The 16,288-nt window shown below is 47.6% G+C and overlaps 2 protein-coding genes across 5 annotated transcripts in view; one reads left to right on the plus strand and one right to left on the minus strand.

The window, feature by feature from the left end:
* Positions 1 to 8,509: 8,509 nt before the first annotated feature.
* On the minus strand, positions 8,510 to 9,011 carry KLLN (killin, p53 regulated DNA replication inhibitor). The gene is given in 3 exon segments (XM_053447887.1): positions 8,510 to 8,678; positions 8,680 to 8,912; positions 8,955 to 9,011. Coding segments are annotated over 3 exon segments (459 nt in total).
* Positions 9,012 to 10,409: 1,398 nt separating this feature from the next.
* The window catches only part of PTEN (phosphatase and tensin homolog), a 93,531-nt gene continuing 87,652 nt past the window's right edge, over positions 10,410 to 16,288 (plus strand). For 2 of the 4 annotated variants that reach the window (XR_007145314.1, XR_007145313.1), the window contains exon 1: positions 10,410 to 11,100. The gene's annotated coding sequence lies outside the window, so the exon portion shown is untranslated. Of the gene's footprint in view, positions 11,101 to 11,931; positions 12,958 to 16,288 lie in introns of those variants that run through there. The other 2 variants (XM_047825163.1, XM_047825162.1) reach the window with 2 other exon arrangements.

Raw genomic sequence — 16,288 nt, forward strand, 5'->3', positions numbered from 1 at the left:
CGGAAGGGGAGGGCGCTCTGGCAGGCCTCTTTCCTAAGGGCACTGATCCCATTGGTGAGGGCTCCCCTCCTTCGGACCCAGTCACCTCCCAAAGGCCTACCTGCTAATACCATGACCTTGGGTTAGTTTCAACCCAAGGTTTTGGGGAGGACACAGACATTCAGTGCATCGTAGTGTGGGAAAACAGGCTGTCCACAAAGGATCAGCACCTTTCCCAGCCTTCTCCATGTACGTGTGTTTGTACAAGAGGAAGGGGTGCCACTCTTGATCTCTTGGTTGTGGATTACAGTATTGGGTGCAGAGATCACTTAAAAAAAAATTTTTTTTTAAGAGGAAAAAATGGGAAGTGTAAAAGAAAAAAAGGCACTTATCTGGGGAAGGGTATTTAGTGGGCCACTGGGAATTCCTAACCACGTGAACGTGTTACTTGAATAAACGTCTTCGTATTGCTCCTTCTTCTCATGTCCCTTTTATCTGGTCTCAGCAGAGTATATTTTATTATTTTGAGGTTTCGGTCTTGGGGGAAAGTTCAGAACTAACAGGCATAAATATTCGTGGAAGAGAGGCAAGCAGAGACGCAGTACTCTCTTACTTTCCTGCCAGGAACCAGCTGACCTTTCTCTGGCGCAAAGTGGCCTGGTGAGATCCAGAATTAAACTTTCTCTCTACAATGACCTGTTCAGACGGCAAATAGATCCATCATCTGGTTCTGGGCCCTGCGGAAAACACCCCCCCTACCCCCTCACCCCCCCCCACCCCGCCCACGACTGCGCGGTGCGCCATTTACACCGACTCCGGCCCTTCAGCAGGTGGCGCTGTTTGCTCTATTCCCGCCGCTTGGCGTTCCCTTCCTTTCTAGAGCACGGTCCCCTTCCTTTTTTTCAGTCCATATGTAACGGCTGCCTCTTTTACATCGTCTCTTGGGAGGTACTCTCCCAGTGATCTTAGCACTGAGGAGGAGAAGCAAATTAGCAACATGGAACAACTCACGTTTTCATGTTTGATCTTTAAAGCCCTCATCTCCTGATCTAATTAATTGCCCCACTTAAGGGCAAGCGAGTGAGCCTCAGAAATCGTATTGTTCACTCATCCCTGTCTTCCCCTATCCTCCACCCTACTTATCGTCCCTCCTTAGGCAGCCTTCCCTTCTCTTCATTCACCCCTGCCCAAGGCTTCAAAATACTATTGCAAGTATCTCTAAACCAAATTTCTCTCTAATTAACTTCTTTAGGTGTTTATAAAAGTGGAGTTTTCTTCCCATCCTTAATCACGGATGGAGTAGCAGGAATTTTCCCAGGCTGCCATCCCGCGTCCCTCATTGAGTAGCTATGTCATCTGGGCATCAAAACCCCTTGTAAAATGGGACTGGTGGGCCAAGAGACTTTGAGGCGTCTTCCAGCTCTCATACTCTGGGATTGTAAAGCGCTTTGCCACTGCCTTAAATAATAGTTGTACTGTGATACCAGATGATTGGTTCTGATATTTTCTTGGAGCAGGAAAAGTTGTTAAGTAGCACAAAGAGTCAGTGGAGGCAGTTGATCCAGGGAGAGAGGGTATTTGGGGTAAGATGTAACACGTCTTCCACACTAGACATCACTCATGACAGATATTCTCATGTATTTCTGTGGTGCAGCAGATACCAAATAGGCATTTAGGCATAAATTCTAGAACTTTCTTAGTGTGCTTATTTATTTAAAAATGGAAATCAGAATTGAGCTGTCTCCCTGGTTTATTTGATATTCTTCTGACAATAGGCATTTGTTGTATTGTTAGACTTCATTCTGTTGGATGAGATCACTTTTTTACCTTATGAAAACACTAAATGATCATTGTAAAGAAATGATCAACCCATACAGAAATAAATGGAAAGAGAAATTCTCCTCCCTCCCCATCCTGTCATTAGAGATAACCCGTATTATTTTCTCTCTTGTTTATTCCATCAGATATTTTCTATGGATGTACACAAATACCTGCATATGTATTATCACTTCTGCTTTATCACTAAATATTGATGAATATTTTTGCGGCACATATTAATCCTACTGGAGAATTATGCATGTAAACTACATGAGAGAGCAAGGGAAGACACTGTAGGGTTAAGGAGCAAGATCGATAACAAACAGAAAGCACTCCATTGCTGATCAAATAGTCAGCTGATAGCGATTCCTAACAGGTAGAGGTTCTAGAAAGAATTGAGCACGGAGGATCGTGTGTTTGGAGGAGTCCTTTCTAGGGGAGTGTGCTGGGGTCGTGGTGGGAGGTGACCACCAGTGATTTCTCCACTTCTGTACGTGCTTACAACTCAGAGGTAGAGTCTCTTCTTCTTCCTGTAATGGTGACAGTCTCTTACAGGCTAATGGTGATGCTGTTACAGTTCTGGTGTCTGCCTGGCAATTTCAGTTTTTGCTTTCTTGGAAGACGATCCTCATGTAAAGAAGGCTGACCGCCTTGCGGAAGAGAAAGGCCTGACAGATGCCTCTAGAGGATGAGACCCTCAGGAGGGAGATCGGTCCGGCCCCTCACCATTGCAGCACTCCAGCTGAACCACCAGCCATGTGGTGCAAGTCATCTTGGGTCCTCTAGCCCAAGTCAAGCTGCCCCAGCCGACACTCCATGAAGGAAAGACAAGCTGTCACTGTCATGTTCTGTCCAGATGGCAGAATGGTGAGCAAGGAAATGGTTGATGCTCTTTTAAGCTGCTACATTTTGGGGCAGTGTGTTATGCACAATAAATAACAGAAATTGATGTCTGAAAGTTGGGTGCTGGCACAACAAAAATCTAAACAAAAATCTAAAAACAGAAAATCGAAAACACGAGGCATCAGCTTTGGGACAAGGCATTGGGTAGAGATTGCAGAGGTGATGAAGGATGAAGGAACTCTCTCTCTGTCTCTCTCTTTTTTTTTTTTTTTAAATTAACTTCGTCTTTAACATTTTTATTTTGAAACAATTTTAGACTTACAGAAAAGTTGCAGACACGATAGAGTTCGTGTACCAGAGTTCACCCAGCTGCCCTAATAATAATAAATTACCCAAAGCAGGAAATTAACATAAACTACAGACCTTAAGTGAACTTCACCAGCTTTTCTGGTGATGTTCTTTTTCCATTTCAGAATCCAACCTAGGATCCTGCATTTGCATTTAGTTGATATCATCTCCTTAGTCTGGGAAGGAGGATCTTAGTGGAGGCTCTGAGAGTGGTGAGTAAATTGTATTAGAGGCTGGAGAAACGGTGCTATATGGTGGCAAAATATTTGGTGGTCCTTGTGTGCAGTAAAACAGAAGATGAAAAATGGACCTAATGAACTTGTAAATCTGGCAACAGGGATTTTCAAGCTGAGTGTTCAAAGTATCATTTGGCTTTTAGTGATGTGTGATGGTGTTACAAGAGAGAGATGTGTTAAAAAAGGAACTATTCCGTTTTCAAGCAGAATGTAGAGGAAATAGACAGGGCCTAGGAGATTCTCTTGAGTCAGCAATAGCCTCAAAGTAAGAAATGGCCTCAGGGGGCCTGTTAAATGTGGCCTCCAGGTAATGATCCAATCAAGACTCTTATGTTAAGGCCTGTCAACATTTTAAGATGTTGTCTCATAGACCCTCTCAGCTAGTCAGAAGGCCTTCTAAGAAGAAATCTTCAGAGGAGTCCAACAGCAGCTTCCTTGACCCAAAGCAGGCAGAAGTTTGTTTTTGGAAGAATTATAGATGTGGCTTTGTGGGCACAGTTGTTGTGGGCAAGGAGTAAACTCCAATAAGAGTCCTAGAAAACCCACAACATTTTAATGACAATTACATTGATAAAACCACCACCGGCCTAAACTAAAGAAGAGACGGTTTAAATGTGAAAAAGAGCCACTGGGCTCCCCAAGTTTCTATGGATAGGACATGGGCTGAGAGAAGCCGTCCCCCTGTAAAGGACAGGCCGTGTCTTATGGAAAAGGAAGCCTCAGAGGTCACAGCCTGCCCCTGAGCGCAGGGAGCCCAGAACGGTGGTCCGGGAGGCTCCCGGGGAGAAGAACCAGACCCTGCTGGAGGTGTGGGTCCCCAGAGTGAGGCTGCCAGTGCTAGGCTGGCTCTGGGGACTGCTATGGATGGCGGTTGCTTCGTGCCTGCCCTGTTGCCAGCCTCGGACACGAGTTCGTGTCATGGTTACCCTACCCCATCTCAGCACTGTCCGCTGTGAATGGAGCTGGTCCTTTTAGCTCACAGGTCTCCAGAGAAGCGGAGCAGCCTCTAAAATGCCTCATCCACACCTGGGCCTAGCGCGTGTCCTCAGAGCCGGCGCTACGCAGAATGACAATTTCCCGGGAGGGACGGGGCGGATTTTGCAGGTCAGTGTGTGGGTGTGTGCGGGTGTGAACTGTTATGTTGGGAGTGTGTCCCAATATGACCGCCCATAATTCGTCCTATTCCAGGTGGTCTCTTTGCTGTCCCCTGGCATCTGGGCTGGCCCTGTGGCCTGCTCTGGCCGCGAGCCATGAAAGTGATGTTCCGGGACTTCCGAACCCCCGCTTTCGGAAGTCTTGTAGCTTCTGCTTTCTCTTTTGGGACCCAACCTGTAAAGAAGCATAAAGGAGCTGGGGTGGTGAAGCCGTCTTGGCCATTCCAGCCCCAGCCAGATGCACAGCTAAAGGCCCCCACGTCTGCCCCCTCCCCCGCGCTGTCTGCATGGGAAGGCAGAAGAACGGCCCAGCTGGCCTTTCCAAATTGTAGAATTGTGAGAAAGTAAGGGGTGGTGGTTCTTTGAAGCCACTAAGCTCACGGTGGTTTGCAATGCAGCAATAGGTAAATAAAGCCGTTATCAAATATCAGGTTTTTTTCTCCTGCTTTCACTTCACTCCACAGGCTGTGAAGAGGTTGTAACAGTGTCAGATAAAGAAGCCAGGTTTTCAAGGAGACTAAATTCCATAAAAGCTGGAGCACATATGCCACCCACAGTCATTGCTCTGTCCACAGAGCTTCGCACAGAACTAGCACATAACAGACTCCCAAATATTGGTTGACTGGATAATTAAATGGATGAATGGAGATAAAAGATGCCATACCATGAAAAAGACAAAAAAAGATACTTTAAACAGAGTTTGTCTCATTTTATCTTTCAGAAAAATTTCTTTACCATTTATTTATTTTTAAGAGAGAGAGACAAACAGGGGAGGGGCAGAGAGACAGGGAGACACAGAACCCGAAGCAGGCTCCAGCCTGCTTAGAGCCCAATGCAGGGCTCGAACTCACGAACCGTGAGATCAAGACCCAGGCTGAAGCCAGATGCTTAACAGACTGAACCACTCAGAGGCCTCCACTTACTTTATCTTTCAAAAAGGTGCTCTTAATTTTTCAAAAAATGTGATGCCTCAGAAGCCACAAGGATGCTCTTAAGGGAAGGACTGGTAGGAGTGAGGCACGGGGCACCCCTGAGTCCTTCTCCATGTCCCTCCTGTGCCTAGATGAAAGAAGGTCCCTCTGGAAAGCACCTGGCAAATGCCCCGATACCTGCCGGTACGTACAAATTATTACCTTTTTCTATTATTGGCAGAGCTGAAAAGCAGAATATGTGTTCCATAGGACTCCAGCTAGAGTTAGTACTAAAGGCAGAATATCCAATAGCCAGTGCCAGGTTGGAGAGTAAAACAGTCAAAACGGATTGATCATGTTAGGGCTTTTCTTTCCCATCTCTCTGGTCCGAGTCACAATTTCTGAATGCCACTTGGACACAGTGAGTGCCTGTTTCTGCTCTGTGGTTCTCTCAGGAATTCTCAGCCCCACCCTCATTTCTCTGAGAGTGAGAATTTCATCTAGCACACCTCTCTACTGCGATGTGAAAGGAGACCCATGTGCAAGAGCTCCAGGAGAGCCGATGGGCAAGAATGGAAAATTCTTTTTTAGGATACGGTTACTTGTAGTGCCTTCTGGAGAACTGTCTTGGGTAAAATGCCTTTATTTAAAAGAACAGCAATATTTGTAATTAGGATAAATGAAATAAGGGGAGAAGACTTGGATCCTTGCAAAAATAGGGTGGTTTAAATTCAAACCTATAATTATTATATTTTCTATTCTGTACTATTCAGAAAACCGTGGTAAAACAAATAAAAATAGAAAAGATTGCTTAAAAAATTAAAGCCATTGACTTAGACCTCTACTTGAAAGGTCACTGTGTGGGAGATGTTAAAGGCACTATGGCGGTCAGTGTTCAACAAAAGACATTTTAGCAGTGGAATCTACAAAGAGCATATCAACTATTTATATCAGCCACATCAAGTTGCTGGTCATTTCATTTACCAAAGAAAATAAGAAAGCTATTTTCTTTGGACATTCTTTGGGTGTAATAACAATATAGTTTTTGGAATCAGCTGTTAGCAACTATAATTAAAGCTGGTTTATCATGTTTACTAATTATTCTACATAGTCAGTCTCCCTGAAGCTTTATATAATTCTCCCTTTGTTACAAGCTTCTGTTTCTCCCTAAGGCATTCTGAATCCAGACAGGTAAAGAACTGAAGTGCCTGGAAACCAATGTATTGTAACATCTGTACAGCCAAGCAGCTCTTTGCAATTGAAGTTGAAAAACAACATATAGATTTTAAGCTTTCTGTATATTAGGCAGGGTCAGCTATTTAGAGGTTTCAGCTCTACCACTTGGGTAAGGAGATATCTTGGGTAGAAGGAAGACGGGAAGGAAAATAAAAATCGGAAACAAAATTTCCTTCAGGAGCCTATTTAATGAACACTGGTAAGGGGTGGAGGTTTTTATGCGGTGACTCCTAGTAACTACCTGATCTTGCCGTCAGGCTGGCCAGATGTTGGCCAACAGCGGTGATCCTTTCGTTCACCACTAGAGAGAAGTAGAGGGACCGCATGTGCAGAGAGGCAGCAAACTCAGGTCCCATTTTCCTCCCTCTGCTAGTGGGACTGCCGTGGGCCAGTCTTACATTCCAGCACTTTGGTGCTGGTGGTGCACACTCTCTCTGCTCTGGAATAACTCTGTGCCATGGGAATGGAAAAGCATCCTCTCTCCTCAGGCCTGAGGGGCAGGAATGAACCCATTTCCTTCCCAGGAAGTGGATTTCAGAACTTCGCAGAGGCTGTGCGACTAATCCTTACACAGGGTAGGCTCCAGGGGAGGGGCAAAGTAGGGCACGCTAACAGCAGGGACTCTGGAGACCAGACCAGCAACCAGAGAAACAAAGGTGGGGCATTTTACCCCTTCCCAATCTATCTCCCTTCATTTACCGTCCTCCTCATTTTCCCTTTCCGCACCAACTGGTATTTGCTACTCAATGGGGGCACACACAGCTCAGTTTCTTACCCTGCAATCTTGTGAAACACCTACAAACCAGGGACTCCTTATCATTGGTTGTTTGTAAAATAAATCTCTGGCTCAACCTAGGTGGTGTGGACAGGATTTTCATTTTTGGAAACCAAACGGAGGCCTTTCTCCTACTCTTTCCAGATTACCACCCCACCCCCCTTTCCTTTTCCACTTGTGGCCTCCACCTCCTGCAAGCTGACCAGGACCATGCATGAAAACAGCCTCCAATGAATATCCACACTGAAGCTTCAGCAGGTTGCTAACTCCTGCAGAGCTATCTTAAAAGGATGTTGTATATAAATGCAAAGTGTTATGGAGCCTCAGAGATCTGTAAGAACACTGTAAATATCCCTGGTTTAATTAGTAGTCCTGGAATTAGGTAATGGCCTGTGGCTTCTAAGCAAGCTCTCTTGGGGTTTCTAGTCTTAAAGGGGCTGCCTGCAACCGTGATGTGCAATCTTCTTTCTCCGACACCGAATAAATCCTTTTAGACCTTCCTAGGCACCTACTCACAATTACTGCAATACACATGCAAATTGGTTCCATTCTCCCAGATTTTTAAAAAGAAAGAAAAAAAAGAAAAAAGAAAAACGATCCAGCGCCTCAGCCTAGGTTTCAACTCCGATACTTTGGACTCAACTGTCTGCTTGAGTTCTACTTCCCAGGGGAAGGAAAAGGAAGAAATTCCTAGATTCGTGTTGATGGGGTGCTCATTCTCTTCAAGCAGAAACCGGACAACTCACTTTGCAGCTGATCAGTGTCAGAGCAATGCGCTCCAGTTCTCAGAATTTCTGAACCAGCTCTCTCACGGGGACAGGTCAACCAATCGGGGCTGTAGGCAGACTTGACAGGTTTGTTCTGGGCTGACGGCCATTGACTAGGTTCTCGGACCAGATAAGTCACTCGGCTGAGTCTACAGTAGGTGGGGCGCGCTCACCAGCTCTGGGGTAGTGACTGGAAGTTTGTTGCAACACTGGTGAATTCAAGCAGCGGGCTGCTGCAGCAGATACCCTTTTGCCCTGTGAGCACAGCGCGGAAGGGTTCGCCCTAAGGGGCAGGGCGCTAGCGAGGGAGATGCCAGACCCCCGGGGCCCAGCCCGTTCTCCCACGGTTGGGAACGCGCAGTGTTGGCCGACCCGGAGCTCCGATCTCGGGTCTTGGCCCTTTAGCTTGCTCGGCAGGTAGCACGCGAAGGGTGGGACCGGCTCAGGAGCTCTCCCTCGGTGGTCTGCGAGAATCGGCGACCGCGGCCAGCGGTGCGGGGAGGCGGGGGCACGTGCTTGAATGTGGGTGCTTGTGTAACCACCTTCCCAGGCGCCAGCACCGACCGTGCTTGGGCCGGGGGCCCGTCTGAGCCTGCTCTTCCGCGGCGACCCGGAGGCTCGGGGTCCCGCTACCGGGACCAGGCAGGAGCACCCCGGGCGAAGGAGGCGAAGCACTTGCCTCCCAAGCCATCATAGGGGAGTGGGAATTTGGAAAGTTCCCCAACTAGGAACACACGTGACCTCCTCCTGAAAGTAGTTCCGACTGCGGCCCGCGTATCCCTCCACCTCCTTTTGAACCCTCCTAGGTCTCCTCGGCCCCGCCCACTCGCAGGGGCTGTCGCTTCCTACCGTCCCGTATTTCACACTCGGGCCCGGGCAGCCCCGGCCGCCAGGCTGCGCAGCCCGGCTGGGGCGAGCGCGGAAGCCGGCCCTCGGCGATCCATCCGGCCGGGTTTTCACAGCGGCCCGAAAGGGGCGGGGCGAGGCAGTCCCCAAGCCCCGAGCCCGTCGTGGAGAACCTAGCTGGAGCCCCGAGGGGAGGGATGCTCAGCCCTCCAGGGGGCAATGCGGGGGGCTGCGGGTTGGGTCCCCTCCTCCCGGGTTCTCTTTTGGTCCACGCGGGCAGTGGCCCTTGGGGACCTAGAAATTCGGGAGCGATGTGCTCCCACACAGCGCGCTCGATTGCCAGCTCTCGTTTTTAGGGCGAAGGAGCCGAGCTGCCGGGGAAGCGGGAGGTGGGGCGGTGAGAGGGAGCCGGATGAGGTGATACACACGGAGACACAATAGGGGGTTGTTCTTTGTGCTGAGACTGACACCTGGAGAACACGGGTGGGGGGCGGACAAGGAGGGAGGGTTTCTCGGCAAAGGCTGCTGCAGGCGGGTCGCCCCGAGCGACCGTGATCCGGCAGCGGTGCAAAAGGAGGATGAGGCTGCAAGGCCGAGCCGGGGAGGTCTGGGGGCGGTGGCAGGGGGGAGGGGTGCCCTCGCGGCAGGGGCCGTGCCTTCGTTTCCCTGTACCCCCACCAGCGCGGGTCACCTGGTCCTCCCCACCTGTGCACAGGTAACCTCAGGCCCCAGTCAGTGACACCCCTCCACGCACCCCGGAGCTTCCACCTTCGGCCGTCCCTGTCCCCGCCGGGTTTGTGGGCTCAGGCCGAGGCTCGGCTCATCTCCCCCCTCCTCTACATCCACCGCCCGCTCCCTCTCCCCCCCCCCCGCCCCCCCCCCCCCCCCCCCCCCTTCAGCCCCGCGCTGCTGCAGAAGCAGCCGCGGCAAGTGCAGCTCCTGACGGGCGTCTCGCACAAGCCCGAGCGAGCCCTGGGCGCTCGCACTGGGCATGCTCAGTGGCGCCCGCAGGCCGGGGGCCCGGCGCTCGCCCCCGGAGCTGCCGCCCCTGCCCCGCCGCGTCCCTCCCTCCCCCGGCGCGGTCGCGCCCGCCTCCCGCCTCCCCTCGGGCTCCCAGGCGCCGGGCTCCCGGCGCGGCGGCGGAGGGGGCGGGCGGGCCGGCGGGCGGTGATGTGGCGGGACTCTTTGTGCACTGCGGCAGGATACGCGCCGGGGCGCCGAGCCGCGGCTGCGCTCCGCTCTCTCCTCTCGGAAGCTGCAGCCATGATGGAAGTTTGAGAGTTGAGCCGCTGTGAGGCGAGGCCGCGCTCAGGCGAGGGAGATGAGAGACGGCGGCGGCCGCGGCCCAGAGCCCCTCTCAGCGCCCGTGAGCAGCCGCGGGGGCAGCGCCCTCGGGGAGCCGGCCGGCCGGCGGCGGCGGCAGCGGCGGCGTCTCTCGCCTCCTCCTCGTCCTCTCTTCTAACCGTGCAGCCTCTCGCTCGGCTTCTCGTGCAAGGGACGGTGGAAGCCGCGGGCCCGGGCGGGAGCCGGCTGAGGCGCGGCGGCGGCGGCGGCGGCGGCACCTCCCGCTCCTGGAGCGGGGGGGAGAAGCGGCGGCGGCGGCGGCGGCGGCGGCGGCGGCGGCCGCGGCGGCTGCAGCCCCGGGGAGGGGGCCGGAGTCGCCTGTCACCATTTCCAGGGCTGGGGCCGCCGGAGAGTTGGTCTCTCCCCTCCTACTGCCTCCAACACGGCGGCGGCGGCGGCGGCACGTCCAGGGACCCGGGCCGGCTCTAAACCTCCCCTCCGCCGCCGCCGCACCCCCCCCGGCCCGGGCTCCGGAGGCCGCTGGCGGAGGCAGCCGTCCCGAGGATCACCCGTCGTCTCCCCGTCCCGCGGCCGCCGCGGCCAGGCCTCTGGCTGCTGAGGAGAAGCAGGCCCCGTCGCTGCAACCATCCAGCAGCCGCCGCAGCAGCCATTACCCGGCTGCGGTCCAGAGCCAGGCGGCGGCAGAGCGAGGGGCATCCGCCACCGCCAAGTCCAGAGCCATTTCCATCCTGCAGAAGAAGCCCCGCCACCAGCCGCTTCTGCCATCTCTCTCCTCCTTTTTCTTCAGCCACAGGCTCCCAGACATGACAGCCATCATCAAAGAGATCGTTAGCAGAAACAAAAGGAGATATCAGGAGGATGGATTCGACTTAGACTTGACCTGTATCCATTTCTGCGGCTGCCCCCCTCTCTGCCTTTCTGTCACTGTCTCTTAGAACGTGGGAGCCGACGGAGGCGAAAAATTCCCGTGGTTTGGGGGACCGTGGCCGCTAACGCGGCTCGCGTTTCTCGATCGTGCGTGTGTCGGGTGCCTCCTTTGAATGCGTTCAGCCTAGGGTGTGTTCGGCGCCGTGGAACTCTCTGCCTGGTTGCAAGTGTCAGGGCACCAGATTGGTTTTCTCGGTCTGTCCACGGGGTCTCTTCGTAAGGGCTATTGTCCGTTAATACGGACTCCAGTGCACGGTTAGTGGATTAGTGAGCTCGGTAATCCGGTCTGCTAAATGAACAGAAAAGTAGACGCTTTGAGGTTGAGCATATTTCGATTAAATCTTGGCTTTAGGCCCTAGATCAAGGGTATAGATTAGATTAAAATGAAAATTAGTGTTTCACGTATGCATATTGCATCAGAATGTTGCACTGATTGTTTCTAGTTTCCTGGGTTGCATTGATAGACTTTTTTTTTTCTTTTTCTTTCTTTCTTTATTTTTTTTTTTTTTGATGTGAGTTGTGAACTGATTTGCATAACTTTGGAAGCAGAATCCTTTTCGGCATATATGGTGTTCATTTGAGGGCCAAAGTGGGCTTGCATATTTAAACTAAGTCAATTACAACTTTGAAACGGCATTTCGAAGTTTTGTAGCTTCCCATCAGTCGTGGCATACGTAATCTGCCTCCTTAAGGCGTTCTTGCTGGATCTTTGTTAAATTTGCCTTTTTTTTTTTTTTTTTTTTTTTTTTTTTTTTTTTGCCTCCGCTGGTGGGGTCGTGTACGATGGGGCACGAAATTTGCAGTTCAGTAGCACTTTATATCCAGCGGTCTGGTCGCACGAAATGGAATGGAGAGGGAGTGCTTTTTGATCCCGGATGATGATGTGCAGCGTCTAGGCTGTTGCAGGGGTTCAACTTCAGCTCTTCCTTGGAATTGAAGGGTTCCTGTGAGGCCAGAATTTCAGGGTCGGGTCCTCTGACACGTCTGGGTATCCGTGAATGTGACTCTGACTTGTGTAACCTGTCAAGTGTAACTTACCAGCTAATCACCAGAAATGCTGGCAAGGGTGGATCACTCCGGCTTCAGACTGTGTAGGTCTGTTAGCGGTTTCTCACACACTGTATTAAATTTACTGACTCAGGTTGTTGAGTATTCAAGACAGAAACCCGAGAATTTTAACAGAGTATCGTTTTGGTTGTCTAGGCCTTTGTACCTCAAAAGATAGTGGTTATCGAAAGGCATTAATCTTGGCAGTTTCAGGTGTAATAAGCTGGTTTTGATCAAGGGTGGGGATGGAACCCTCCTTTTTTTTTTTTTCTTTTCTTTTCTTTTTTTTTTTTTTTTCAGAATGGAAAGGATCGCAGACATTGCGAGTTCCTGGTAGGTGAGAGGCACGAAAAACAATTCAGTTACTGGCCCGAGGTGACTGAAGCATCTGGTGAAGGCCTCCCTTAAGACCAGAATTTTGGTGATGTGAGTTATAAGTGTGGGCATTACTTAGTGAAGGTTATGTAATTGCATGAGCTCTAACAGAGCATTCTTGATTAAAAAAAAAAAAAAATCATTTCTTGGCAAATACCAGTAAACCTTTTGCTTAAAGGTAGAGTGGTGCTGGAGTGTCTGTACGTCCTGCTAAAAATCGTGGGGAAGATGTGTCTTTTGAAGATGAGAACGTGTTTTCTATCTGAAGAGGTTTTATTCCTTTGGATTATGTAGCTGTGCACATAAGTGTGCACAGCTAATTTTGCCCGAGTGTTTGTTTTGAGATGAAGAGAAAAGTTACTGAAGAAGGAGCTTTGTAGCACACAAAACGTAAGTTTTCTGTTAAGTTAAAAAATAATATTTTAAGGGAATATTTAGAAGTTTTGGAGCCTGCATTAATTGCAAAACTAGGAAGGCTGAACTTGACCCGCTTGCCTAGAAGATAATTAGTTATGGAAACCCTTCTCTGATTTGTAATTTATTTCAGAAGCAGCCTCCTGTTGGCAGGAATTGACAGTCATCTGGATGTATAGGAACAAATTAATTAAATGCTTATTTAACTTTTTAGGAAAAGTCCTCATGTAAGAAAATGTCTAGAATGCTGTTTGGTAGATTGCTTTTATGATTTAGAGTACGTTTATACTATTTTTACTTTACCCATTTGCTTTCAGGTTGTCAGGGTTTGAAGATTAAAATTACTCTGCCAGGTTCTTACATGTGAATAGTGAGATGATTGGCCAGTTCTTTGACTTCAGATGTTTGCCTCCGTACGTGACACTTGCGTGACTTAGAACTTTCTCTAAAACTGTGCTTTTCGTTATGGGATGCATAGAAAGCAGTGTCAAATATTGCATCGAATGACTAATAACACTTAATTTCTAGAGTTGTGGTTTTATTGAGCCAAATATTGATACGGAAAAAAAAAATCACTTAGGAAAAAGATCAGTGAAGGGCTCGCTTTTTTGATAGTCGCACTTCCAAAAATTTTGATGCACCAAAGCACTTTGCTTTGCTTGGTTTCACTTTAGTGTTCTGTGTTTATTGGGGGGGGGGGGGGGCGGGGAATTAAAATGGCCATTGAAGACTCTCTCTGGCAGGTTGTGGTGTCTGTTTCAGCAGCTAGCCTGTGAGAAGGTAAATTCCTTTATGAAAGTAGCGATTGGAGTATTTCTATCTGTAAGATGATTTCTCAGAGGAGCAACGAGAACCATTGTTCAGTTTTAAAATATTATTTGCAAAATTGAGTTATTCTAAAAATAATTTGTTGGTATCTTACAGTTAGTGTGGAAAGTAGTGCTGAACATGAGACTAAAAAATTTAGTGTCTTTCGATTTCATGGAAACTTTAGGCTTTGGTTGCATGTATTTTTATTGTTCGATGAGTTTGGGTCTTTTCAAATATTAACCATAGGGAATATTTTTTTTAACTTGCAGAGGGTACAGTGACTATTGAAGTTAGCGGTATTCTAGGATTAGTGGTTACTGAAATGACCGTATTGTATTGTCAGGTTTTGTGTGTGTGTGTGTGTGTTTAGTTTCTTTTTTTTTTTTTGAAAGATTCTATTCACGATTTTTACTTTACACTGTTTTATATCTGCTAAGTTGTATTTTCTGAACAACATGACCACCTAATTGGGGCCGCCTAAGTGCTGTATGACAATGTACAGACTTCATTTTCATGAAAAGTATTCAAGAATAAAGGGGATCTGAAAGAAGAGTAACTTGAAGTTTATATGATTTAACATAAGGAAAAAGGAATTTTATCGCTGTCCATTGTAAAAGTTTGCACAGTAGTACAGTCCTCAGTGCAGATTTACATTGCTTATAATATACTAAATGAATATGAAATGAATAAACATCATGGTGAACAAAAATGTGGTGAGCTGTATATAACCTCCTTACTTTCAAATATATTTTAGGAAGTGTAGAAACGACGCATTGGTATTCCTTACCTTTTAGAATTTTATTTTAACAACATCAGAAACGTATCTGTCAATATTTTCGCTTTTGTGTGGAACGGTGTATCTGCTTTTTCCTAATAACCACATAAAATCCACAAACCTCTTAATGTTACAGACTTCTGTACTTTTTAGAAGTGAAGTCTTCAGTTCTTATTTTCACGTGTTCTCATTTTGAGATTTGCCCCTCTTGCTATTTGTTCATTTGGTGATAGCTCAGTATTTTAATGATTTTTAAGTCACTGAAGTAATTCCTTCAGTGACTTTTAATGGAGGAGTATTTATTATGGGAAAATCAGTGCACAAAGTTTCACCATTAATTCACTCTCAGTGAACCTTTCATTTTAAAAATTTGACCTCAGCCTTTTCAGTAGGACAGACGTGTAGGAAATGTTTTTATATTAATATTGTACGTGAAATGGAGTTTTTAAAGAGAAATTTAGAAGTGTGCGTGCATGTGATAGTTTGTCACTTTCTTGGTGGTGATACAAGGATGTAGCTTCCAGAGGATATGTTATTAATGGTGGTATAAAAGATTTATTTGATATCGTATTTTTTTTTTTCCTGTAGAAACCATTAGTTCTGAAGATTTATTTCTATTCCATAGAACCCTTACTCTTTACTTGCCTTTTCTTTCCTTTCTCCTTTTTTGTTAGATAAACTTTAAGTCAAGTCAGTTTTGGAGAATTCTTTGGTGACCTGAATTCTTTAAGAAAAGGTGTTAGGATTGTTGTAAGGGTGGTGACTTGAGACATTTGTGTCATCTTCTGAGAGGGGTCAGTAATGATTTCAGTAAATATTCAGTTCTGTTTCACAGTTGCTTTCGGTCTGGTGGCTTTGAAATTAATGTCGTTGCTGTCAGAACTGTCAGTAATGGTGAGGTTCAACTGCATGACCTTAAGTTGGTAAGGATTCTCTGAGCAAATTGGTATCCTTAATTGTCTCCTAAAGGCCACGTACTGCCACATGCATTCTTTGCTAGGTGATTCAAAAGTGTTTTGGTCTGTCAATAATGATTGTCTTTCTAAGTATTGGATACATGCAGCTAGTAATGTAAAACGCTTGTCATTTGTGAGGAAAGGTGAAGTTAGTATAGTGGATTTGACTCTTCGCCTGTTCCCTGTTTTTTTAAATGTCTTTCATTGGTTACAGAAAAGGTATTAGCAGTGGGGTTCTTTTAAAGTAATTTGCACTGGAGTAAAGTCTATCGGAAACATATTAATATAAGAAGAACACACATTGTTTAGAGGTGAAGTAATTTTAGGTGGGCAGTTGTACTTCAGTATAGCTCAGGCGTATTCTCTTCATTTGCAGCAGTTTGCATTAGGAGGCAGGGGGACCTCTTCAGGGTGTTAGGCATTTACGTGGTAGCATGGACGGTCCTGAGAGGTGGATACAGTGGAAGACTCCTTACAGCTGCATTTTAGGTGGTTATACACTTTAATTGTCATCAGTGGTCGTCGTGTCGACTACGGAAGTGTTTGAATATTGGGTTAGTGTGTGTAAATAAGTATAAAGTCAGCAGACTATCCTAATATTTCTAAGTAAGGAACTCTCCAAAGAGATTACCTTGGTGGATATTGTTTTATAGTTTTCAAATAAGATTAAATTTATTTCACATTGCGTTAAAATATTATTAGTTTCATGTACACACTGTGTGTACGTTGTTTCGTTTTAGATGATAGGGTAGCAACGTAGGCTCTG

The sequence above is a fragment of the Prionailurus viverrinus genome, chromosome D2, assembly GCF_022837055.1.
Source record: "Prionailurus viverrinus isolate Anna chromosome D2, UM_Priviv_1.0, whole genome shotgun sequence".
Classification (NCBI taxonomy): Eukaryota; Metazoa; Chordata; class Mammalia; order Carnivora; family Felidae; genus Prionailurus; species Prionailurus viverrinus.